The 25454-nt window shown below is 43.7% G+C and overlaps 1 protein-coding gene across 1 annotated transcript in view; it reads left to right on the forward strand.

Moving 5' to 3' along the window:
• The window catches only part of lama5 (laminin, alpha 5), a 262541-nt gene that overhangs the window by 74923 nt on the left and 162164 nt on the right, over nt 1-25454 (forward strand). The window contains 9 exon segments of the mRNA XM_061670415.1: nt 11190-11328; nt 11788-11930; nt 13378-13481; nt 13557-13710; nt 18902-19062; nt 19131-19239; nt 23255-23352; nt 23428-23641; nt 23715-23841. Coding sequence (XP_061526399.1) covers nt 11190-11328; nt 11788-11930; nt 13378-13481; nt 13557-13710; nt 18902-19062; nt 19131-19239; nt 23255-23352; nt 23428-23641; nt 23715-23841 — 1249 coding nt within the window.

Consider the following 25454-nt stretch of genomic DNA (forward strand, 5'->3'; position numbering starts at 1 on the left):
TTTTGGACAATTGTGCAAAGAGATGCAGAGTCCTCTAGCATTTAGAGCAGTTCGAATGACTAATATTGCAATAGTCCGGTGCATTGACCATTGTGCAAAGGGTGCCGAGACTTCAAGCGAGTAGTACGATAATCTGGGACAATGTTGATTGTGCAAATGTTGCAGATACTCCTCAGTCAGTGTGCAAATGGAGTAGATGCTACTCTGGCATGAGTGGCCAGTATTGGTCAACAACAGATATGCAAATAGTGCAGCGTGGTGAGACTACTACAGTGAGTGCACAAGTAATATATAATTGGCCTGACAGAAATGTGACAACAAACTCAAGACAAAAAATTGCCAGCATGTTGGAATGGAATAGGGGTAGGGGGATTGGGATGGAAGGGTGTCTGGAAAGGTTAGGTGTTTAAGAAGTTGATTGCAAGAGGGAAGAAGCTGTTGGAATGTCTGCTAGTTCTAGTTTGCATTGATCGGTAGCGCCTACCTGAGGGAAGGAGCTGGAAGAGCTGATGAACCGGATGTGGAGAGTCCGAGAGGATTTTGCATGCTCTTGTCTTAGTTCTGGCAGCGTGCATGTCCTCAAGGGTGGGTAGGGGGTACAGACAATCCTTTCAGCAGTTTTGATTGTCCGTTGTAAGTCAGAGTTTGTCCTTTTTTGTAGCAGCACCAAACCAGACTGTGATGGAAGAACACAGGACTGATTCGATGACCGCTGTATAGAACTGCCTTAGCAGGCTGTGCTTTCTCAGAAGCCGCAGGAAGTACATCCTCTGCTGGGCGGAGTTGATGTTGATCGCCCACTTCAGGTCCTGAGAGACTTTAATTCCCAGGAACTTGAAGGTCTCGACAGTTGACACAAGGCAGCTGGACAGCGTGAGGGACAACTGTGGCGAAGGATGCCTCCTGAAGTCCACCATTATCGCTAAAGTCTTGAGCGTGTTCAGCTCCAGGTTGTGTCGGTGGCACCACAGCTCCAGCCCCTCCACTTCCTGTCGATATGCAGACTCGTCACCGTCCTTGATGAGGCCGGTTGCTTCTCCTCCTTCTACTTCGTGATCTGTTATGGCTGATTTTTTTTGTTTTCATGTTCTGCTGTCTGTCTTTGCGTCCTGGTGAATGGCGCTGCTGTTTCCTTGTCACATTCGTTCTGGTTTTCTTTTTTCGGGTGCTGAATGTTCGTCCGGTTTCTCCAATGTTTATTGCAGGATTTGCATCGGATTTGATATATGATGTTGCATTTCTTGTACGGTGTTATTTTGTCTTTGGGATGTACGAGTTGTTGTTGAAGTTTTTGGTATGGTTTTACTTCTGTGTTTTCATAATACGTTGTATGGGTTTTGTTTTGTTTGGTATTTCTTTGTTTTTCATGTCCGTTTCCTGTGTGTGTTTGACTTTTCTATCCTTTTTCTTCTGCTCACGTTGTCTGGCTTGTTCCTTTCCTTTGTTTATGGCCCATTTTGGATACTGGCAGAGTGAACGATCGGGTCGGGGAACTTCACTTCAAAGGTTTCCCGGCCCGATCAGTTGTTTTTTAAGACATGTCATACCAGGAAGCAGGAACAACTCTGATGAAGGCTGGATTGACAGCTGAAATTGTCAACAAGGTAAGAGATTTCCTCTTAACCAGGAAATGGTTTGTCTGAGCAAAAGAAATCTAAAAAAACCTATTGAAATAAGAACACAAGATGAACGTTTTAGACCTAGTTTAGGTGTCATCAGCAGTGGAATGAGATTTCCGTGGGACAGTCATAATTGTTTATAAATTATGGCTTCAATATTGGACACACCGCCGTAATAAAATAGGGGGGGTGTAATAAAATAAAATACCATGCACCAAGCAGCTGTGTGGATGCAATGTGGATGCTCCGGTAATGTCAGATGCTAGATTTCTTTTTTCTTTTTTTGCAAATATCCAGAACAATCGGTGTAAAGACCGTAACAAGTCAACATTTAGTGGTTTCCGTAACAAAATACGGACGTTCCATAACATTTGGCAGCTCTGGAAGCAGGTAAATGGTGAAGTGGGTGGGGCCAATGACGGAACCTTGAGGGACACCACAGGTTACAGGCAGAGTGTCCGACTTGGCCCCTCCCAGGGAAACATACTCTGTTCTGTCAGTGAGATATGATGCAAACCAGGCCACAGCAGAGTCAGAGAGTCTGGTGGTGGAGTGAAGGCGCTGGAGGACGACGCAGTGATCAACAGTATCAAAATGCTGTGGAGAGGTGAAGAGGAATGAGGAGAGATGGTGAGCCAGCATCAGCTGTCATCAACAGGTCATTTGTGACCCTGACCAGAGCGATTTCAGTGCTGTGACCAGGGCAGAAGCCAGACTGCAACTTCTCATAGAGATTGTTTGACGGGCGATGATTATGGATTTGGGAAGCAACTACCCTTCCAACACTTTCAAGAGGAACGGGAGGTTTGAAATTGGGCGGTAGTTTGCAAAAACTGGGTCCAGACTTTTTTTATTTTCTAGAAGAAGTTGAATGATTGGAGTTTTCAAGGCAGTGGCTACCTGACCAGCTTGGAGGAAAAGGTTATGATGTTGGTGATCTTGGATTTATTGCAGAGGAGTGTAATTTTATGAGGGCTGAGGGAAATGGTTCCAGGGCACAGGTAGATGGTTTCATCTTCCTCAAGAGGCCTTCAACGTCTCCATTAGGACTCTCTGCAAAACAGCAGAGTGGCTGAGTGCTCCTGGTTTTGGGGTCAGCAGTTGGGTTTGGAGTTTCAGACAGGCTGGAGAGTAGGGGGATTGGGATGGAAGGGTGTCTGGAAAGATTGGAGCAGATATTTTCCACAATCGTCTTCAAGAAAGAGATTGGTCTGTTACAGTGCTCCTGGGAAGTGTCCCAGTGTAGGGGGGTTTGTGGGTTGAGGAGATGATTTATGGTAGAGGAAAGTTGCTTGGAGTCTGTAGGACTATTGTTGATGATGTAGGAGTAGAACAAAGACCATGGGTCATGGTAGTCCAGGAGGCTACTCAGTAATGCATTGTAGAGATTCACAAAGTCAGTATGTATGTAAGTACATATATATAGTGTTGCCACAGTGATCTTGAAAAAGTAACTGAGTTACTTTCCTGAATACTTGATTTCAAAAGTAACTAAGTTAGAAATAAAGTAACTTTTTAGTTACAGTACTTTCAGCAGCTGTCAAGTGGCAGGAATATCACATATCCACAGTACAAAAAAAAGCATTAGCTTAACCGTACCCATTACTTGGTAATGTACGCCACACAAGTTACAGAATGATGTCATCAACATGAAAAAAAAAAAATAACTTAAATATGAGTGTAGTTGAAGCCACATTAAATGAGCAACTTAGAGCAGACTTGACATGCCAAATAGCCACCTTCATGTAAACAAGCACACCATTTTACGTACACTTCTTTAAAGACTCTTAACTGATAGATACAGTGGGTACGGAAAGTATTCAGATCCCCTTAATTTCCCCCCCCCCCCCTTTTTTTATATTGCAGCCATATGCTGAAATCATTTAAGTGCATTTTTTCTACATTAATGTACAACCCCAATTCCAATGAAGGTGGGACGTTGTGTTAAACATAAATAAAAACAGAATACAATGATTTGCAAATCATGTTCAACCTATATTTAATTGAATACACGACAAAGACGAGATATTTAATGTTAAAACTGATAAACGTTATTGTTTTTTAGCAAATAATCATTAACTTAGAATTTTCTGGCTGTAACACGTTAAAAAAAAGCTGGGACAGGGTCATGTTTACCACTGTTACATCACCTTTTCTTTTAACAACATTCAATACACGTTTGGGAACTGAGGACACTAATTGTTGAAGTTTGGAGATGGAATTCTTTCCCATTCTTGCTTGATGTACAGCTTCAGCTGTTCAACAGTCCGGGGTCTCCGTTGTCGTATTTTAAACTTCATAATGCGCCCCACATGTTCAATGGGAGACAGGTGTGGACTGCAGGCAAGCCAGTCTAGTACCCGCACTCTTTTACTACGAAGCCATGCTTTTGTAACACATGCAGACTGTGGTTTGGCATAGTCTTGCTGAAATAAGCAGGGGCGTCCATGAAAAAGACGTTGCTTGGATGGCAGCATATGTTTCTCCAAAACCTGTATGTACCTTTCAGCATTAATGATGCCTTCACAGATGTGTAAGTTACCCATGCCATTGGCACTAACACAGCCCCATATCATCACAGATGCTGGCTTTTGAACTTTTGAGTCCGGATGTTTTTTTTCCTCTTTGGGCCGGAGGACACGACGTCCACAATTTCCCAAAACTAGCTTTTTTGGAACGTGTTGCAGCCATAAAATTTATGGTTAATGATTATTTGCGAAAAACAATAAAGTTTATCAGTTCGCAAATTAAATATCTTGTCTTTGTAGTGTATTCAATTAAAGATAAGTTGAACATGATTTGCAAATCATTGTATTCTGTTTTTATTTATGTTTAACACAAAGTCCCAACATAAATGAGAGTACCGCCACTAAGTTTATGGAGACCATAGTTGTGCCACAAACTGTGAATGCTGAGACAGTTGATGAACCTTTGGATAATTTCACCTGTAAAATCTCAAATGTCATGAATGCTGTCGCTCCTATTAAAACTAAGACAATCTTGAGGCCAGCTAGAACACCATGGAGGAGCATAATGATGGTGAAGACCTCCAAATGAAAGTGTAGGACGGGAGAACGTAAGTGGAGAAAAACTAAACTCCAAATTGACTATGACCGCTACAGACAAAGTAGCCAAGAGTTAGTCAGGGCTAGACACCAACACTTTTCTGATATCATCACTATGTGGTTGAGAAGCGCACAACCCCCCCCCCACCCCCGAATCAGATAGCTCCAGAACTCCTAACAGCAGATAAATGCAATTAATTTGCTTATTTTAGTGAAAAAGTACTATCCATCAGGTTAAATATGAGCACAAATCAGCAAAATAATAAAATTATCCTACATCTGAAGCCACCCAGGAAAAACTCGATTGCCATGTCAGAATTTGATTCAGTTGACCAAAAAGCTGTAGAGAAAACGGTTCAGCAGCTGAAACCATCAACGAGCTGTCTTCACGCAATACCATCTGACTTTTTCATAGCTATTGCGAAGTCTGTGCTCGCTGATTTGCAGCAAGAGGCTCCTGAGGCTCTTAGAGTAGCTGCCATTAAAGCCTCTACTAAAAAATAAAACCTTGGATGCTTCCATGTTAGCAAGATCCAGACCCATCTCAAATCTGCCTTTCATAGCCAAGATTGTTGAGAAAGTTATTTTTAATCAACTCAGCAATTTCGACAAATTTTTGACAAATTTCAATCAGGTTTCCAAACTCATCACAGTACAGAATCAGCTCTTATCAAAGTGCTCAATGATATAAGGTTGAATACTGACTCGGGAAAGGTGTCAATTCTGGTCTTGTTGGACCTCAGTGTGGCTTTTGATACGGTAGATCATAATATACTGCTGAACAGGTTGGAAACGTGGGTAGGACAAAATGGAACAGTCCGTAAATGGTTCAGGTCCTACCTGGAGGAAAGGAGTTATTTTTTAACCATTGGAAGTGTTCAATCTCATCGAATGATATTGACCTATGGGGTCCCTCAAGGGTCAGTTCTTGGACCGCTCCTGTTCAGCCTGTATATGCTACCCTTGGGTCAAATTTGACAATCATAGCTATGCAGATGACACAATTATATCTAGCAGTGTCTCCAGATGACTACAGTTCAACTGAGCTGTTGTCACTGTCTAAAACAGCGAAATAACTGGATGAGACAGAATTTTCTTCAATTAAACCACAACAATACTGAGATAATTGTTTTTTGGCAATAAAGAAAAGAGGATTGCTGTTAGTAAATACCTGAAGTTACTCTCTTTAAAAACCAAAGACCAAGTCCGAAACCTTGGTGTTCTGATAGATTTCGACCTGACTTTCAACATTCTTATCAAATTAATTACTAAAACTGTCTTCTACCATCTGAAGAACATATCCAGACTGTAGGCTTGCATGTGTCAATCAGACCAGGAAAAGCTCATCCATACATTTATCTCAAGTAGACTTGACTATTGTAATGGTCTTCTGACTGGACTCCCCGAAAAGAGCATTAAACAGCTGCAGCTGGACTTCCAGTCGGCTTTAGAATATATTTTAAAGTTCTGCTACTGGTCTATAAATCACTAAACGGTTTAGGTCCTGAATACATGAAATAAATGCTAATGGAATATAAACCCAGTAGGGCTCTGAGATTAATAGACTCAGGTCAAATAGTGGAGCACGCAATCCAAAGCAAACATGGTGAAGGAGCATTTAGCTATTATGCTGCACACAAATGGAATAAGTTACCAAAAGAAGTGATGTCAGCCCCAAGTGTGCATGTTTTTAAGTCGAGGTTAAAAACCTTTTTTCAAAATTTGCATAAAGCATAATCAGAATCAGAATCATCTTTATTTGCCAAGTATGTCCAAAACACACAAGGAATTTGTCTCCGGTAGTTGGAGCCGCTCTAGTACAACAGACAGTCAATTTACAGAACACTTTGGAGACATAAAGACATTGACAAAAAACAATTGTGCAAAAAGACGCAGAGTCCTCTAGCACTTAGAGCAGTTCGAACGACTAATATTGCAATAGTCCGGTGCAATGACCATTGTGCAAAGGGCGCTGAGACTTCAAGGAGTGTATGCGGTTTAAAGTGACGAGTAGTGCGATCATCTGGGACAATGTCGGTTGTGCAAATGTTACAGATACTCCTCAATCAGTGTGCAAATGGAGCAGATGCTACTCTGGCATGAGTGGCCAGTATATGCAAGTAGTGCAGCATGGCGAGACAACTACAGTGAGTGCACAAGTAATACATAATTGGCCCCACAGAAATGTGACAACGAACTCAAGTCAAAAAATTGCCAGCTTGTTGTAATGGAATTATAGGTTAGGTGTTTAAGAAGTTGATCGCAAGAGGGAAGAAGCTGTTGGAATGTCTACTAGTTCTAGTTTGCGTTGATCGGTAGCGCCTACCTGAGGGAAGGAGCTGGAAGAGCTGGTGACCGGGGTGCAGACGGTCCGAGAGGATTTTGCACGCCCTTGTCTTAGTTCTGGCAGCGTGCAAGTCCTCAATGGTGGGTAGGGGGGTACCGACAATCCTTTCAGCAGTTTTGATTGTCCGTTGCAGTCGGAGTTTGTCCTTTTTTGTAGCAGCACCAAACCAGACTGTGATGGAAGAACACAGGACCGATTCAATGACCGCTGTGTAGAACTGTCTCAGCAGCTCCGGTGGCAGGCCGTGCTTTCTCAGAAGCCGCAGGAAGTACATCCTCTGCTGGGCCTTTTTGAGGACGGAGTCCTCAAAAAGGCCCAATATCCATCCATCCATTTTCTGAGCCGCTTCTCCTCACCAGGGTCGCGGGTGTGCTGGATCCTATCCCAGCTGTCATCGGGCACGAGGCGGGGTACACCCTGAACTGGTTGCCAGCCAATCCCAGGGCACATATAAACAAACAACCATTCGCACTCACATTCACACTTACGGGCAATTTAGAGTTGCCAATTAACCTACCATGCATGTTTTTGGGATGTGGGAGGAAACCGGAGTGCCCGGAGAAAACCCACGCAGGCACGGGGAGAACATGCAAACTCCACACAGGCGGAGCCGGGGATTGAACCCCGGGCCTCAGAACTGTGAGGCAAACACTCTAACCAGTCGGCGACCGTGCTGCCCCGAGCGTAATAATTGTAGAGAAATAAAAGTATAAATAAAACAGACTCAAGCTGTGTTCACAAAAATTGCACTTGAACAAATATAAAATATTTGGCACAATGGTATAGAGAGTCATTAATACCTTTACAGGCAATATAAAGCCAGTCAAGTTTCCAGGTGGTTAAGAAAAAGTGCAAAGTAACAGCACAACAAGCAGATCAAAGCAACCTGTTTTGTTTCAAGATTTGTGCTGTCTGCAGCATTTGTTGAAACGCTGCTTTCTCAACATGTCGAATGGTTCGGTCTCTTTTGCTGTAAAGCAAGTAGCGCTAAACTGTGTGTGTGAACGTGCGCCCACATATGTTGTCACGTTTATTTTTGCAAAGGCTTGTAAACTGAAGGAAACGGGAAAGGTAGGTGCTACCGATCAACGCAAACTAGAACTAGTAGACATTCCAACAGCTTCTTCCCTCTTGCGATCAACTTCTTAAACACCTAACCTATAATTCCATGACAACAAGCTGGCAATTTTTTGACTTGAGTTCGTTGTCACATTTCTGTGGGGCCAATTATGTATTACTCGTGCACTCACTGTAGTTGTCTCGCCATGCTGCACTATTTGCATATACTGGCCACTCATGCCAGAGTAGCATCTGCTCCATTTGCACACTGATTGAGGAGTATCTGTAACATTTGCACAACCGACATTGTCCCAGATGATCGCACCACTCGTCACTTTAAACTGCATACACTCCTTGAAGTCTCAGCGCCCTTTGCACAATGGTCATTGCACCGGACTATTGTAATATTAGTCGTTCGAAATGACTCTGCATCTTTTTGCACAATTGTTTTTTGTCAATGTCTTTATGTCCCCAAAGTGTTCTGTAAATTGACTGTCTGTTGTACTAGAGCGGCTCCAACTACCGGAGACAAATTCCTTGTGTGTTTTGGACATACTTGGCAAATAAAGATGATTCTGATTCCGATTCAGATTCTGATGTCCCACTTGGATTTTTGTTCTCAGCTGACTAAATTGGGTGGGATGTCGTGGTGGGCGGATCGATCCAAATATTGATACTCTCGATAACAAGTCAATATTGGTATTGGATCAATACTAGCGAGATGAGATCGATACTGTAGTTTCGGTTTTGCTTTTTCATGCACTGCTGCAGTTTCGTCAAACAGGCCACAGCCAGGTCGCCAGACTCGTGACTTCTGTCTCAGCACGGACCAGGCACACTTTACTCCTCCTCCCCCCTCTTGTGTTTCGAAGTTGTGCCGTCATGTTTCATAGCAGCGCAGAGCAAACAAGCTAGCAAGCAAGCCGCTGGCTCGGGTCCGTCCTCCCACCAGCACACGCAACGCATGCATCTAAAAAGATACTTTGTGGAGGAGAAGAATGGCAGAGAGGAAGAGGAGTGTCGTGTGGCCATGTTTTCTGGCCTAAAATGACACAACGGCAAATTGTACAATTTATTAAATGGCTTTAAGGTATAGTGGTAACACCACAAATTTATATAAGCCAATGAAAAATCATGTAAAAGAAAACACCTGCAAAAGAAAACCATCCATCAATTTTCCGAGCCGGTTCTCCTCACTCGGGTCGCGGGTGTGCTGGAGACTATCCCAGCTATCATCGGGCAGGAGGTGGGGTACACCCTGAACTGGTTACCAGCCGATCACAGGCCACACATTAACAAACAACCATACGCACTCACATTCACACCTACGGGCAATTTAGAGTTATCAATTAACCTACCATTGATGTTTTGGGGATGTGGGAGGAAACTGGAGTGCCCGGAGAAAACCCACGCAGGCACGGGGACAACATGCAAACTCCACATAGGCGGGGCCGGGGATTGAACCCCTGTCCTCAGAACTGTGAGGCATACGTTCTAACCAGTCGGTCACTGTGCTGCCGCAAAAGAAAACCAAAAGATAAAATTGATAAAAAAGTATTTGTATTTACCAATAAACTGTCCTAATTCTGTGCTGGGTTTTACCTCTATAGTAATACAAAACAAAATCATGACAAAAACATTAAAGTTCATGAAAATTAATTGAGATTCAGCAATTTGATGATGCATCTACCTTAATTATTGAAAAGTATCGGTATTGGCGATACTGGCCCAATATTTACTTGGTATCAGATCGATACCAAAATATGCAGTATCGCACACCACTAGTTGGATGGTTGTGCTTTAAATAGATTTTGTCACTTTGACGTTTATGTTGTGTTGTATTTGTTGCGACTTCATTAAATACGACATTCCGGCTCGTTCTCATTGATGTTAGCCGGATCACCATTCGCCGCATTCATCTGGCTTGAATCCAAAGTGTTCCCGCAATGCCGCTGTGGCATTAGACTTTGAAACTAATTTCATTTACAATTACTTTCAGTAATTGTACAGTTACCAGCTAGCCGTCAGAAAACTTAGCTTCGAGACCACTAATTCTTTCTTTCACTCTTCTTAAAGCTCCACACACCGTGTTCCCAACATGGAATGTTATATTACAGGTGGAAGTCTGGTGTGTGTGTGTGTGTGTGTGTGTGTGTGTGTGTGTGTGTGCGCGTGCGCGCTCGCTTGCGTGTGCGTGCGTGTGAGTCCCTCGTCCCACATTGGCGAGCATGTTGACTGACAGGAGAAGTGAACAAGTAGTGCAACTAAATGTCGATGATGTACAGTAGGGGTGTCAAACTAATTTTTGTCACGGGGCACATCACAATTATGACTTCCCTCGGAGGGCCGCTATGACTGTGGACCAATATAAATGAAAGATTACCTCATATACTGTAATTACAGTATACACAACACTGATTAATAACCAGTTTTGAAATCAGAAGCCTATAAATACATGTTTTTCAACTATTACATTTCTTTTCAAAGGGGGATTGGTAACAAAAAATGCTTGCAAAGATCTCAATGGTATTACACCAGAACACAACAAAACAACAGCGATTTTGATTTGCTTTCGCTGGCCACATAAAATGATGTGGCGGGCCGCATCTGGCCCCCCGGGCCACCAGTTTGACACCTGTGATGTAAATGAGTATTTATTGAGTCCAGAAAACCTATCATGTCCATTTTTATTTAATCAAACAATAAGTCAATCTAGTTAATTATCTTGATAAGCCTCCACATTTTTTTTACATGACATTTTACTTTTTGATCTAAACCGCAATTCATAAATTGAAATATTTGAGAATGTCCTAGGTAATCAAAATACATAGTGTATGGTTTTTCTTTTGTTTTTTTACAGTGAAAGAAAATTGATATTAATAAAGAAAAAGGTTATTGTTGGTCTGGCAATCCATCACAGTTCAGATTTTTCACACCCCACCAGCCACCCTGATAAATTAGTATGAAAATAAAGTTGTGATGCTATATGCCAACACATTGTCTTGCATCCATGTTTGTGTTATGAAGGTGATGATTTGAAGCTATTGTCTCTCCTCTTTCCTTCATCCTCTTGCCTGGTGTCGGTGGGTGTGCGTTCAGTCCAAGGTGCTGGTGCTGGTGTGGGTGGTCTCTCCAGACCTCTTCCGCATGGTGCTGCGCTACACCAACATGGGGGGCGTAGACGTCCGGGGTCGGGTGTCGGTGCTGGAGGACGATGGGAAAAACTTCTGCGCCAACTGTGAGTGCTGCTGGTGGGCGGCTTCCTGTTCTTCCTCCTCTTCCTCCTCCCGTGAGGTCCCTCAATTTCACGCCGCCAGTTGGGTGCGGCCAGAGCTTAGCAGTCAAACTTGATATGAAATTCCCCTCTTGGCTCCTCCGCTTCATCTTTTTCACTTCTTGCGTCTCCTCCTCATCCTCTTCCAGCTCCTCGTGTACTGTATCCTCCTTTTCCACTTTCTTCCGAAATGGCTCCTCCTTCTCTTCTTCCTCTCCTGTCTTCTCCTTCCTCGTCTTTCCCTCTTGGCACAGCTTCTTCCTCTTCCTTTCTCTTGTCTGTTGCTTTTCCTCTTTCTCCTCTTTGTTCTCTTCATATTCCGAGCTCATTTTACTTCCTAACCTCAAACATGTTATTGTCATACAAGTGTAAAAATAAATGTGAAACACTATGACAGTGATGATGAGGATGATCATCTTCCAGGTTCTGAGCAGTCCAAAGAGATTGTCTTCACTCCCAGCACGGGGCCAACCTTCGTCAACATTCCCCAGGACAACTTTGTGGAACCTTTCGTTCTCAACCCCGGAACTTGGACTGTGCTCATCGAGGCTGAAGGAATCCTGCTGGTGAGAGTCATTAGTCATTATGCTGTTAATATGTATATGCATTTATGTACAATGTATGTATATGTACAGGGAACGTTGCCCCTGCCAACATGGCTGCCACGTAGGCACATCGGTTAGCCAGGCTGTTACAGAGTGCTGGCGTATCTAGTGTTCATATCAATGTGGAAATCTATTACGACATGATTATGCCGACATTAAATAACATACATACTGTAAATACCGTAATTTCTTGTGTATAATGCACATCCCTCCCCCCCCCCCAAAAAATGGTCAAAAGTCAATAGTGTGCATTATAAATGGGTATAGGAGAAAATGAAAAAGACTTTCCCATTTTATAAATGTATGCCGCCTTCTAGAGGTTATGAAAAAGCTGTACACTTTCATACAATATGCCGCCGCCCCCCAGAGGTTATGAAAAAGTTGTACACTTTCATTCAAGTATGCCACCTAGAGGTTATGAAAAAGGTGTAGCCTCCACTACACATTCCAACATTACAGGGGTACATATGAATCAGAATCATCTTTATTTGCCGAGTATGTCCAAAAAACACACAAGGAATTTGTCTCTGGTAGTTCTGTGTGGAATCTGTCTTGTTAAACTACTGTATGGTCTTGGGCATGGTGCCTAGGCCATATTTATGCGGAACAACTAGTTTTTTTGTCACCCCCCCACCCAGATTCTTAGAGCGCTTTACCAGTACGAGTGTGAGAGCGATAACACCAAATTTAACACACCTGCTCCACCGTAACACCTGAGACCTTTTAACACTAACGAGTCACATGACACCGGGTGGAAAAATGGCTCATTTGGCCCAATTTGAACAGTTTAACTTAGGGGTGTTCTCATTTTTGTTGCCAGTTGTTTAGACATGAATGGCTATGTTCAAAACATTTTGTGGTGACAGTAAATTTAGAAGCTCTTCACTTGTTATATGAGATGTACATTGAGGAGCAAAATGTCATTTAAGTGTTGTCCCATTAAAATATAATAATAATAATCCATCCATTTTCTGTACCACTTTATCCTCAAAAGGGCTGCGGGCGTGCTGGAGCCTATCCCAGCTATCTTCGGGCGAGAGGCAGGGTACACCCTGAACTGGTCACCAGCCAATCGCAGGGCACATATAAACAAACAACCATTCGCGCACACATTCACACATACGGGCAATTTAGAGTCTTCAATGAACCTAGCAGGCATGTTTTTGGGATGTTGGAGGAAACCGGAGTGCCCGAAGAACACCCACGCAGGCACGGAGAGAACATGCAATGCAGTTTGCAATAAGAATAATTAATAATAATAATAATTTATGAAAATCTGAAGTGTATTAACTTATCCTATGCACATATATATAATAATAATATATACTTTACATATGTGTGAGTGTATAATTTATATATGTTCATATGATTAATAATGATATAATAACCTTATAATTATCCTGCTCAGGATTTTTTGGTCCTTCTACCCAGCGCCTACTACGAGGCTCCCGTCCTGCAAATGCATGTCACAGAGCCATGCATGTTCAACTCGCCACTGGATGCCAGCCACAAGTAAACATGTTGTTGTTGTTGTTGTTGTTTTTGTCCGTGCTTCAATGCATGTGTGTCTTGCTTGTGTCCCAGCAGCTGTCTACAGTACACATACTTGTCTCTGGAAGTCTTCCCTTCCCTGTTTGGGAATGATGCTAGTTGTCGCCATGACAACCACCTGCCGCACCCCTGCCCCACCGAAAGGGTCACCCTTCACCATCCCGACATGGCTGTTTGCAGTGGCTATGACGTAAGAGAGTGAATGCCTTGTTCTTGGTCTGCATTTACATCACACAAATTCAGAGCTGTCAAATGGTACAGAATGTCCATATTTTGTTACGGAAATCACTGAATGCTGACTCGTTCTGGCTGTAACACTGATCGTGCTGGATACTGAAAAAAAAGAGCGTCCGACATTACGGCCACTATGAGGGGCACAAGTCAGTGCAAACTGTAGGCCGGTCACAAGCCCGGATAAATGCAGAGGGTTGCGTCAGGAAGGGCATCCGGCTTAAAACTTTGCCATCAAATATGAGCGTTTATCCAAAGAATTCCATACCGGATTGGGCGTGGACCGGGTTAACAATGACCGCCACCGGCGCCGTCAACCTGCAGTTCATTCTGTCATGAACGGAACAAAGGACAGGACCCAAAATGCATGACTCTTATTCAAATGGACAGTTTCAAAAAGAGAGGTTTAATAAACTGCCAGAGGTCGGTACACAGGCAGGCAATCCGTAAAGGCAACAGTATCCAAAAAACGTGAGGCAAAAAGGCAAGGTCAATAATCAGAACAGGGTCTAGGCTTACTATGAGTCGGTGATGTGGAAACAAGGAATGCTGGAACGTGACAACAAGGTACAACGAACTGGCGACCAGAAAGAATGAGACACGTTAAATGCATGGAGTAATTACTGTAAACGAGGCACAGGTGGGGAAGATCCTCTCAGGAGCAAGTGTGTACGAGACAGGGGGAAGACAACAACCATAACACGCACACCCATCACAGGGCGCCGGTGGAAATTCAGCTACTGTGGGTTGAAGACAAAGAAGAGGTGGAAAGCGGGTTCTTCGGCAGAAATAGAAGCGGAAAGCACAGAGCCTAGAATTGAATGTGAGGACTTTGAATGTTGGGACTATGAGAGGAAAATCCCGGGAGTTGGTTGACATGATGATTAGGAGAAAGGTTGATACATTGTGTGTCCAGGACACCAGGTGGAAAGGCCGTAAGGACAGAAGTTTAGGGGCAGGGTTTAAATTATTTTACCATGGTGTAGATGGGAAGAGAAATGGAGTCGGGGTTATTTTAAAGGAAGAGTCAGCTAAGAACATCTTGGAGGCGAAAAGAGTATCAGATCGAGTGATGAGGCTGAAACTTGAAATTGAGGGTGTTCTGGATAATGTGATTAGTGGCTATGCCCCACAGGTAGGATGTGACCTCGAGGTGAAAGAGAAATTCTGGAAGGAGCTAGACGAAGTAGTTCTGAGCATCCCAGACAGAGAGAGAGTCGTGATTGGTGCAGATTGTAATGGACATGTTGGTGAAGGAAATAGGGGTGGTGAAGAAGTGATGCGCAAGTACGGCATACAGGAACGGAACTTGGAGGGACAGATGGTGGTAGACTTTGCAAAAAGGATGGAAATGGCTGTTGTGAACACTTTTTCCAGAAGAAGCAGGAACATAGGGTGACCTACTAGAGCGGAAGTAGAAGCACGCAGGTGGATTACATCTTGTGCAGACGATGTCATCTGAAGGAGGTTACCGACAGTAAGGTAGTGGTAGGGGAGAGTATGGCTAGACAGCATAGGGCGGTGGTGTGTAAGATAACTCTGGTGGTGGGGAGGGCGATTAGGAAGACAAAGGCAGAGCAGAGAACCATGTGGTGGAAGCTGACATAGGAAGAGTGTTGTGCGGCTTTTCGGGAAGAGGTGAGACAGGCTCTCGTTGGACAGGAGGAGCTTCCAGAAGACTGGACCACTACAGCCAAGGTGATCAGAGAGACAAGCAGGAGAGTACTTGGTGTGTCTTCTGGCAGGAAAGGAAAGGAGACTTGGTGGTGGAACCTCAAAGTACAGGAAATCATACAAGGAAAGAGGTTAGCTAAGAAGAAGTGGGACACTGAGAGGACCGAGGAGAGGCAAAAGGAATACATTGAGATGCGACATAGAGCAAAGGTAGAGGTGGCAAAGGCCAAACAAGAAGCATATGATGACATGTATGCCAGGTTGGACACTAAAGAAGGAGAAAAGGATCTATACAGGTTGGCCAGACAGAGGGCTAGAGATGGGAAGGATGTGCAGCAGGTTAGGGTCTGGAGTGGCAGAGAAGTATGTATGTTATGTACGAGGGCAGGAGAACAGTGGTGAGGTGTGCTGTCGGTGTGACAGACGAATTTAAGGTGGAGTTGGGACTGCATTAGGGATCTGCCCTGAGCCCCTTCCTGTTTGCAGTGGCGATGGATAGGCTGACAGATGAGGTTAGACTGGAATCCCCGTGGACCGTGATGTTTGCAGATGACATTGTGATCGGCAGTGAAAGCAGGGAGCAGGTGGAGGAACAGTTAGAAGGATGGAGGCATGCACTGGAAAGTAGAGGAATGAAGATTAGCAGAAGTAAAACAGAATATATGTGCATGGATGAGAGGGTGGTGGGGGAAGAGTGAGGCTTCAGGGAGAAGAGATAGACAGGGTGGAGGACTTTAAATGCGTCAACAGTCCAGAGCAATGGTGAGTGTGGTCAGGAAAAGAAAAAACGGGTCCAAGCAGGTTGGAACGGGTGGAGGAAGGTGTCAGGTGTGTTATGTGACAGAAGAGTCTCTGCTAGGATGAAGGGCAAAGTTTATAAAACAGTGGTGAGGCCAGCCATGATGTACGGATTAGAGACAGTGGCACTGAAGAGACAACAGGAAGCAGAGCTGGAAGTGGCGGAAATGAAGATGTTGAGGTTCACTGTAGGAGTGACCAGGTTGGATAAAATTAGAAATGAGCTCATCAGAGGGACAGGCCAACCCCCCCTGGCATTTGCTTTTCAGGTAACAAGGGGAAATGGTTGATGCAAACTATTTTAGTACGCCCCTGGCTACCAAACCACAGAGGCCATTGTTCTCTTTGGTCCCGGTGTCAACACGTTACAAGTCACTAATCATGGCCGCCATGGTAGCAAATAAGCTACACTTCTTACAAGTATTTTTATCATGAAGACGGAAAAGCCATGCTAATTGCTAAGCTATCGTGACATGGAGTCACCAAGCACTCAAATAAGGGATTGGGTGAACCAGTATACTTGTCACATAGATGTGGCTGGAACCGCCTTTTCGTGTCGCATACCCAACTTTGAACAAAATAATCGGCAAATTACTGTAATACGGGTCTGGAGCTATAAATACAGGAAGTCCTCGAGTTACGACATACTCGACCTACGACGTTTCGACTTTACAACACCCGTGCCTTGTCCGCCATTTTGTCCCCAGCACCATAGTGTTTCTGCTGAGCTAGTGCATAGTGCTTGTCTGCGTTTGTGCGGCGGGAGTATCTTTGACTTTTTCGCCCTCCTTTTTTCACACTCTCAGGAGTAATGGTAAGTACAGCATCTTTTTTTGTTTGTTTTAATGTATTTTAGTTTCTTTATACGAAGTGTTAACCTTTCCTGCTACGGTCACCTGACCGTGGTCGGGAGACGCCTTCTCCAGGGCCGAGGTTGTCCTCCTCAGGGTTAACTCCCTTCTCTCGTTGCATAGCTGAGCTGGGTGGCGCTGAGCTTGCTGTCACAATCACAATTCAGGTTACGTCACCAGCGTAGGAACGAAACTCGTTCGTAAATCGAGGACTTCCTGTATAAAATAATACACGGCCACACAGGACAGTGTCTGAATCGGAAATGACTTAGTATGTCACTGCACATATTACTTGAGAACGGGGGCATGTAAGGCTAAAAGTATATTATTAATAAGTATTTGTAACTTAAGAGAAGATAACCTTTATTAGTCCCACAATGGGGAAATTTGCATCGTTTCAGCAGCAATAGTGGATATAGGAAATATAAATATACAATATAAATAGCATGCAAGAGAAGACAACCAAACAAGTAGCCTACTGTATATTGCACAAAATCAAAACCTAAACTGTTTTTCATGCATAAGCTATGACTTGAGTTCGTTGTCACATTTCTGTGGGGCCAATTATGTATTACTCGTGCACTCACTGTAGTTGTCTCGCCATGCTGCACTATTTGCATATTCTGGCCACTCATGCCAGAGTAGCATCTGCTCCATTTGCACACGGACTCAGGAGTATCTGTAACATTTGCACAACCAACATTGTCCCAGATGATCGCACTACTCGTCACTTTAAACCGCATACACTCCTTGAAGTCTCAGCGCCCTTTGCACTATGGTCATTGCACCGGACTATTGCAATATTAGTCATTCGAACTGCTCTAAGTGCTAGAGGACTCTGCATCTTTTTGCACAATTGTTTTTTGTCAATGTCTTTATGTCCCCAAAGTGTTAGGGGGGACATAAACACTTTGGGGACAAAAGCCGCTCTAGTCTGTTGTACTAGAGCGGCTCCAACTACCGGAGACAAATTCCTTGTGTGTTTTGGACATACTTGGCAAATAAAGATGATTCTGATTCTGAATCTATGAACCTTATGTTTGCTTGCAAAACAGAGTGCAGTTTTAATTTTGACTTTCACATTTAATCAACTTGCTTGTTTTTTTGTTTTTTTTAAACCAAGGTTGAAAACAGAATCGGCAATGGCTAATTAATCCATACACACAGATGTTTTTGACTAAGGCATGTTGAAATCTCATATACTTTGATTCAGGCTACAACTGCATCCGCCCTTACAAGGTTGATGCAATAAGTACATTAAAATAACAAATATTAAAGCTTTATAGCTTTCTGACTAACTGCACACTGTCGTGGTAGAAATGGGGCAAGTTATAATTACTAAGGAACTGAAAATTGCGCCAAATAGCCACTGACGGAATGACTGTCTTCTGCACTTAAAAATAGTGGGGGAGGGCCAACTCATGCCAAAGAGCCCCGGCCCAACAAAATCCAGACAACTGAGAAGCTGAAAAATAGTTCAAAGCTATATCTCAACAATTCAGTCTTAAATGGTTCTCAGTCTTTGCATGTTTTCAGCATTACCTTCAAACATATTTAGAAAAAAAATCACAAAAATTACTTGGTAGGGTCTTTAAACATGAAGTAAATATGCTACACTAAAGGCGTATATAACATTAAATGTGATGTAACTTTGCTCCGTTAGAGGTGTAAAGGCAAATAAAAATAATGAAAATATGCTCTGTTAGAGGTGTATAGAACATTAAATTATGTAAATACGCTTCATAAGAGGTTTATAGACATTAAATAACAAAAAAGTCGGCATGTGAATCGTTGTTAGTAAGACATTTGTCCAAACTGTGCCAGCAGATCAGTGTGGAGATGCGAGCAAACGTGAAGACTGATGTCTATGTGCTGGTGGTGGAGTACGCCAACATGGAGGAGTCACCAGAAATCCTCGCTGTAACCTTTAATTTGCCAGGAGCCCAAAGGCAACAACACAGTGTTACTCTGATGCACTGCACCTTCAGGTGCTCCTCCAAGTACTGCTCATTATAAAGTTGTAAAGTTGTCTTCAATAATGTTTGTGTTTATCCAGCTTCCTGTGTCGAGCGGTTGCTGTCGATGAACACAAACGAGTGGCACGCTTCTCTCTGCCCGGTGACACGGAACTACAGCTGTCCGCTGAAAAGGCCAGCTTTTTCTTGGTACACATGCCAATGCCATTACTAGATTTGCTGATGAGTTTGTGCAACGTTATCCTGCTCCATGTCACCAAACGCAATATGCAAACATGTGACAGGGAATGTATATACGTAGATATACATTATCCATAAAGGGTGGGACAAAATATTTATATTGTGATATTGTGTCTCCTCCTTGAGTCATCACCCCTATTGTGGTTTTGCGGTTTGTTTTCACAAGGATCTCAGGTGCTACGTTCTCAGGGGTTAATGCCCCTGGTAGCGTCACCCCGGGCAAACAGGTCCTAGGTGAGGGACGAGACAAAGCATGTCTCAGAACCCCTCATGACGACAAAGAAAATTAGCCTTCATTTTCCATCGCTCAGACGCGGTCACCGAGACCCCACTTTGGAGACAGGCCTGTGGGGCTCGATCTTGAGCCCATCAGGGCCTACACCTATAAGACCCGGGTGGGTACAACCCGAAGAGGCAAGTTAGGTACCCCTTCACACCTGTGGGAAAGAAAAAGGGGGTTGAGTGCTATGTGAGCTGGGTGGCATCTGAAGGACTTTGGTGGTCCGATCCTTGCACAGAAGTTGGCTCCAGGAATGTCGAATTCCACTCTTCTGGCAGGGAAGGAGTATAATAATAATAATAATTTTAAATAAATACATAAATTAATAAAGAAAAAAACAAGGATGGAGCCTGAGCTGGTGTGCGATGTCGAGAGCTTCTGACTAGATATACTGTAGTGGAGCTTGCCTCGAATTTCAGCTTGGTCTTCAAAACAAGTTCTCTTGAGAGGGGTTGGACTCTCTTCCATGCTGAAGTTCCTCTCATTGAGAAGCGCTGAGCAGGTAGTGTGGGGCAACGGCTACAAATGCCAACACAGGCGGAAAAAGAAAAAGAATCATCTTTATTGTTATGAACATGCATGCATGCACACAACATTTTTTCTCTGCATTTTACCCATCACAGTGAACACACACACTTGTTAGTGGAACACACTGGAGCAGGGGGCAACTGAAACGCCCAGGAGCAATTTGGGGTAGAGGAAGAGGAAGATAGAGGGCTACTTGTGAGACTTTGGCGCTGACCCACCCGTCCTCTGATCATAAGCATTTTGCTCGCTAATGTACAATCGATTGGCAACAAGATGGATGAATTATACTGCTGGATTAGCACCCAGCAAGACATGAAGAATTGTTGTGTTTTGTGCGTGACGGTGACCTGGTGAACAGCTGACGCACTGGACAGAGCTATAGAGCCAGATGGATTGTCAGTGCACCGCCTGGACGGCTCGAATGAGGCAACTGGTAAATCCTAATGAGGATCGGTGTATTTTCTGGTGTAGCGTATATTGGTCAAATAAAAATGTAATTAATTTAAGAGAAAAGAATAAGCTGGAAGCGACGCTTGCGTTACTTCCGGTTTACCGTAATTTTAAGTTTAATTGTTCAAATCAAACTAATGTCTCCAAAAGGGCACCACGTCACTTTTTGTAAGTGTAAACTTTAGGAGAAATGACGAGAAACCTTTTCATCAGTCTCGTAATCTGAAGGTTGCTACACTTTGACATTTTGAGTTGTAGATTACAGAGGTTTGCTTAAACTCAGAACACACAAAATACAACCAACAGTGGAATTTTATGGTATATTTAATGACATCTCAGGAAAGACACAGCTACAACTACAAACTACAAAAAGAAAATAACACTGATGGTAAAAGAAAGAGAAAATTAGGCATACGAAAATCGAAAAGAGGACATCATCTGTGTGGTCGCTGGGCTAAAATAAATGAGCGTGAGCTTTTAATGCGTTGATTCAGAGCGAGAAAAGGCAAACCTGGGATTTCGTGTGAAGCTAGTAATTTCCCCAAAATAATTAGGCACTGATGTTGTACATCATAGTAAGGATTGATTTGTCGACTCACGAACGCAGATCAGCTGGTCTTTGGGGAGTGGTCTTCCACTGGACCTCAGGTGGAAACGAAGCAGGTTTGGTTGAAGAAAAACAAGATGTACAAAGATAAAACCAAAAAGACATAGGAAAGGAAAGTTGTTGTCCCGTTTGGGATGCGCTCATAACTTTCCTGCCGGTTGAACTGGTGGCGGGCCGAGCTCTCTGGCCCTCAGAGGCATGTGACACCGCTACGGGATGCCGGTAGTTGCTCGCTGAGGCTCCGGAAAGATATCGAAGTCGCATGGCTGGCTTCTTCGATCGAAAACGCCGCCGGCTTAGTTGCGGTGGGCGTTCGCGCACGTGGTGGCCTCCGGAGGCACCCGAGGCCTCCGGAGGCACCCGGAGTGCCCGGAGAAAAACCACGCAGGCACGCGGAGAACATGCAAACTCCACACAGGCGGGGCCGGGGATTGAACCCCATTCCTCAGAACTGTGAGGCAGACGTTCTAACCAGTCGTCCACCGTGCCGCCGGTTTAAAATCATATTAATCTAAAACACTCCCAGTTTTGTACTCTCACACATAGAATTATTGTTTAAACTTTGGTCGTGGCAGATCGGTTGCTTAGTGTTCAAGACAACATTTCGTACTGTTTGATTTCACATCGCGAGGAACAGCTTTCAAAATCTTGCACAGGACCTGTCAAACTGACAATAGTGACACAGACACCAAGGCATACATTTGGAATATTTCTACAGAGTTTGTAAGATATCAAAACGGACATTTTATCTTCTGTTAACAAACGGGGTGTCCACAGGTTGCAGCTTGCAGTTCCTCTCAACGCCAGTGGGTGGCACATCACATGCATGTTTAGTATATTAACCACATAGTCTTCTTGGAGGGAGTGTCCCTTCAAACTTTTGGTCGGGGAAGGAGTATTTTGACGCCAGGAATCAAGATTTGACGTCAAGCTGCTAATTAGGTTATGGTCCACTTGACATACACCAGGCATTCTCCTAGTGGCCGTCTCACAGCAGGGCACTGTGGAGGAGTGGGGTTATCAAGTGGTTGGGAGTTCCTGTGGGACCTCAGTTTGCGGAGCGCATGTCCGCTACACTGGTCAACAACTCATGGTGCTCGGAAGTGAATAAAATCTCCCGCACATGTTTGCTGGTATTGGAGCAGCTCACTATCAGATGAAGGCCATTCTACTGTACTCCCCCACGGAATTTCCATCCCTTGTTTTTATAGCTGTTTACATTCCACCTGAAGCCAATGCTGCAGCTTAGCTGAGCTCCACTGTATTATCAGTGTCTGTGTAACCTGCAGGCCATTTCCATTGTGGCAGGAGATTTTAATCCCTGTACTCTTAAAACAGTGCAATATTATCACCACGTCTGCTGCTGTAATAAGACATTGGATCACTGCTACTCCACCATAAAGGGGGCTTACAGGTCTGTCCCACGGCCACATTTCAAGAAATCCGACCATTCATCTGTACTGTTATTGCCAGTTTGCAGGAGGAAAAACATGTGAAACCCACTTTGAGCACTGCACAGTGCTGGTCAGCGGATGATAAACTCAAACTTCAGGGATACTTTCAATATTTGTTTGTGTTTTTTTTGTGAACAGAGACTAGAGTCTTTTTTAGCTAAGGTATTTTATTTATTGTTCTACATTACAATGTCAATGTTCATTATTCTTACAATTCGAATTAAAAGTGAATTTTTATCAAAAAGGATGTACTTGCACTATGCTCTAATATCATATCAGTGGCTCGGGTTGGGCATCAAGAATCGAAAACTGATTGGAACAAGGACTAACATTATGGTTCTACCGGAATCGTTCAAATTAAAAAAATGTGGTTCCCAGTTTCGATGCCTACAGTCCGCCGACCCCGAAGAAGAAAGTGTCGACAACCAATGAAGAAGAGCGCGCACAAAGACGTGCTTGTGCCCAATGGCAGCGGTGAACAAAAGTGTTAACTATGTTGCAAAAAAACCTCAGTGCAACATTTGGATTAAGATTGTATTGTGCAAAGGATGCTTTGCCTCAACGAGGCGATAATGACTCACAATTGCCCCCTCCCCCATATGCAGATGGGAGTGTTAATTGAACATTGTCGTTCTGGTGTTGTAGCACAAAATCTACCTGGTTCCTCAAGAGCACTTCTCCATGGAGTATGTGGATCCTAAAGTCCTTTGCATCAGCACTCATGGACACTTCTCCAATGACAGGTATGATAGTCTTCATCATCATCATTTCATAATGTCATGATCCCCACTCACACCAGCCTCGCCTCTCTCCTGTAGCTCTTCCTGCGTCCCCTCGCGCTTCCAGACACCGTCTAACTCACTGGTCCTGAAGGAGGGTCAGAGGTCCAACATGCAGGATCCCATCTTGCCTTCGCCTGCTGGCACCCTCCCCCTTCCCAGCCCCCAGAGGCACCAATCAGCCTGGGCAGCAGCAGACCTACCCCCCCAGGCAGCGGACAATGGCGACCACATTAGACTGGACTCGCTGCGGGTAACTCTGTGGACCCACACATTAACGCAGCAGCTATGTGCCTCGTTCACACTTTGGACTTCCTCTTACCCAGAATGCAGCAGTGTACGCTACTCATGTCCACGCACCAGGCCGCTATGTCTTCATTCTCCACTATCATCAACCTCTGCACCCGGCTTACCCCATCCAGGTCGACATCAACGGCGGTCACATCTGGAAAGGTAAGACACTATCTATAGACCAGTGTTTCTTAACCTTATTGGAGGTAGAGAAGCAAGCAACTTTCATATGCGCATTCATGGAACCCTATGTACTTGTATCCTACTTGAAAACAAAATATGGTTTATTTCAAATTCAAAACAAGTACTTTATATAGTCTATTTGTGCAACTAAAGAACCACACATCAATTGCACACAAAATCCATGTGTAGTTGCACACAATATCCATGTGTTCAAAGAACAAAACACAAAAAAAACAAGTTCAATGAATTTTAATGTAAATGAATGTGCTGTTGCGTTTCACCTTGGCAAGTGCCACTCATCATTTTCAAAATAAAGTCGATTCCTTTTATTTGTTTTTATGCGTACAATCCTCAAAAACGATTGCTCGCTAAGATACGTCCAGTGCAAAAGCTTTGCCATTTTTGGAATTGGTTGAAGCAGCATGGATGCTTTTCCCACTTGTCTGTCTATTGCTGTCATAGATATGAACAACAAGTAGATAAAACACGCTCCTTTCCGTTACTTGCTCACAACGCTGTACAATCACAACAAGGGAACTTAGAATAACCTTTTATAGGTAAGAATATTTTTTGTCATTTTTTTCCCCAAATGTTCTGTATTAATAGCACATGCTTTGTACTATTATACAAAAAATGTGAACCTCATGAAAGTCAGTTGAGAAATGAACACGCTCATATTTTCAATATCCACGCATTGCCTTTGATGGGAACGTCGCCCTCGCCAATGTAGGTACATTTTTAGTCAGGCTACTACAGTGCATTGGTGTAAGTAGGCTTTTATTCAAGTCTGTGTATTGCTGTTAGCACTCTGAAATCATTCCGCCAACCCCTCTCTTATTAAATGCGGCGACTGATGCCACAGCGACGCCGCTCTCAACTCGAGGCGTTGCGCCATGCTTCAACGGCAAACTACCTTGCTATGTAACACGACGTGGCATTCCATCGTCACACCTTCGCAGCACATACACAATGAATTGGTTCGTCAACGGTCCTCTGCGCCCTAGTAAATGCAGTGTGAAAAGGTGTTTTAGCGATGGATGCAAGCACACGCACACACTGCGTATTTCTTTTTCTCTGCTGAACCCCTGAGACTGACTCACCGAAACCCTGGGGTTCGATCGAAACCAGGTTAAGGTTAATGTATAGTTCTTAATTACATACAATGCTGCTGACTTGTCTTGCTGCCTTTTCTTTGCTTTTACATCTGTGTACATATAGGACCCGATTTACTAAGATCCCAAATAGCATGTGCTAAATTGTTTGTTCATTCTATCAGACTATGCGTTTTTGGTGGCTATGTTTCGCATGAGCTACTAAGATTGCGGTCCTTGGTGTCTGATATACCACGACCCAAATAGCGACCTAAATTGCGTGTTCACGCTAACAGATTGCTTTGGTGGGTATGTGCTCTACCAAGATTGTGGCACAACTGGCAGCAGGTGTAAAGGTGTTGGAGACTGTTGTACAGTATATAAATAAGGGGTTTTGGCTTTGTGATGATTTTCACCATGGAAAAATAAGGAGTGCACCGCAGGAGTGAAGTGATGGAATTGGAAAAGCTACTGGAAAAGGCAAAACAATATATTGTATTA

Source organism: Phycodurus eques, chromosome 1 (assembly GCF_024500275.1).
Source record: "Phycodurus eques isolate BA_2022a chromosome 1, UOR_Pequ_1.1, whole genome shotgun sequence".
In the NCBI taxonomy this organism is placed as follows: domain Eukaryota; kingdom Metazoa; phylum Chordata; class Actinopteri; order Syngnathiformes; family Syngnathidae; genus Phycodurus; species Phycodurus eques.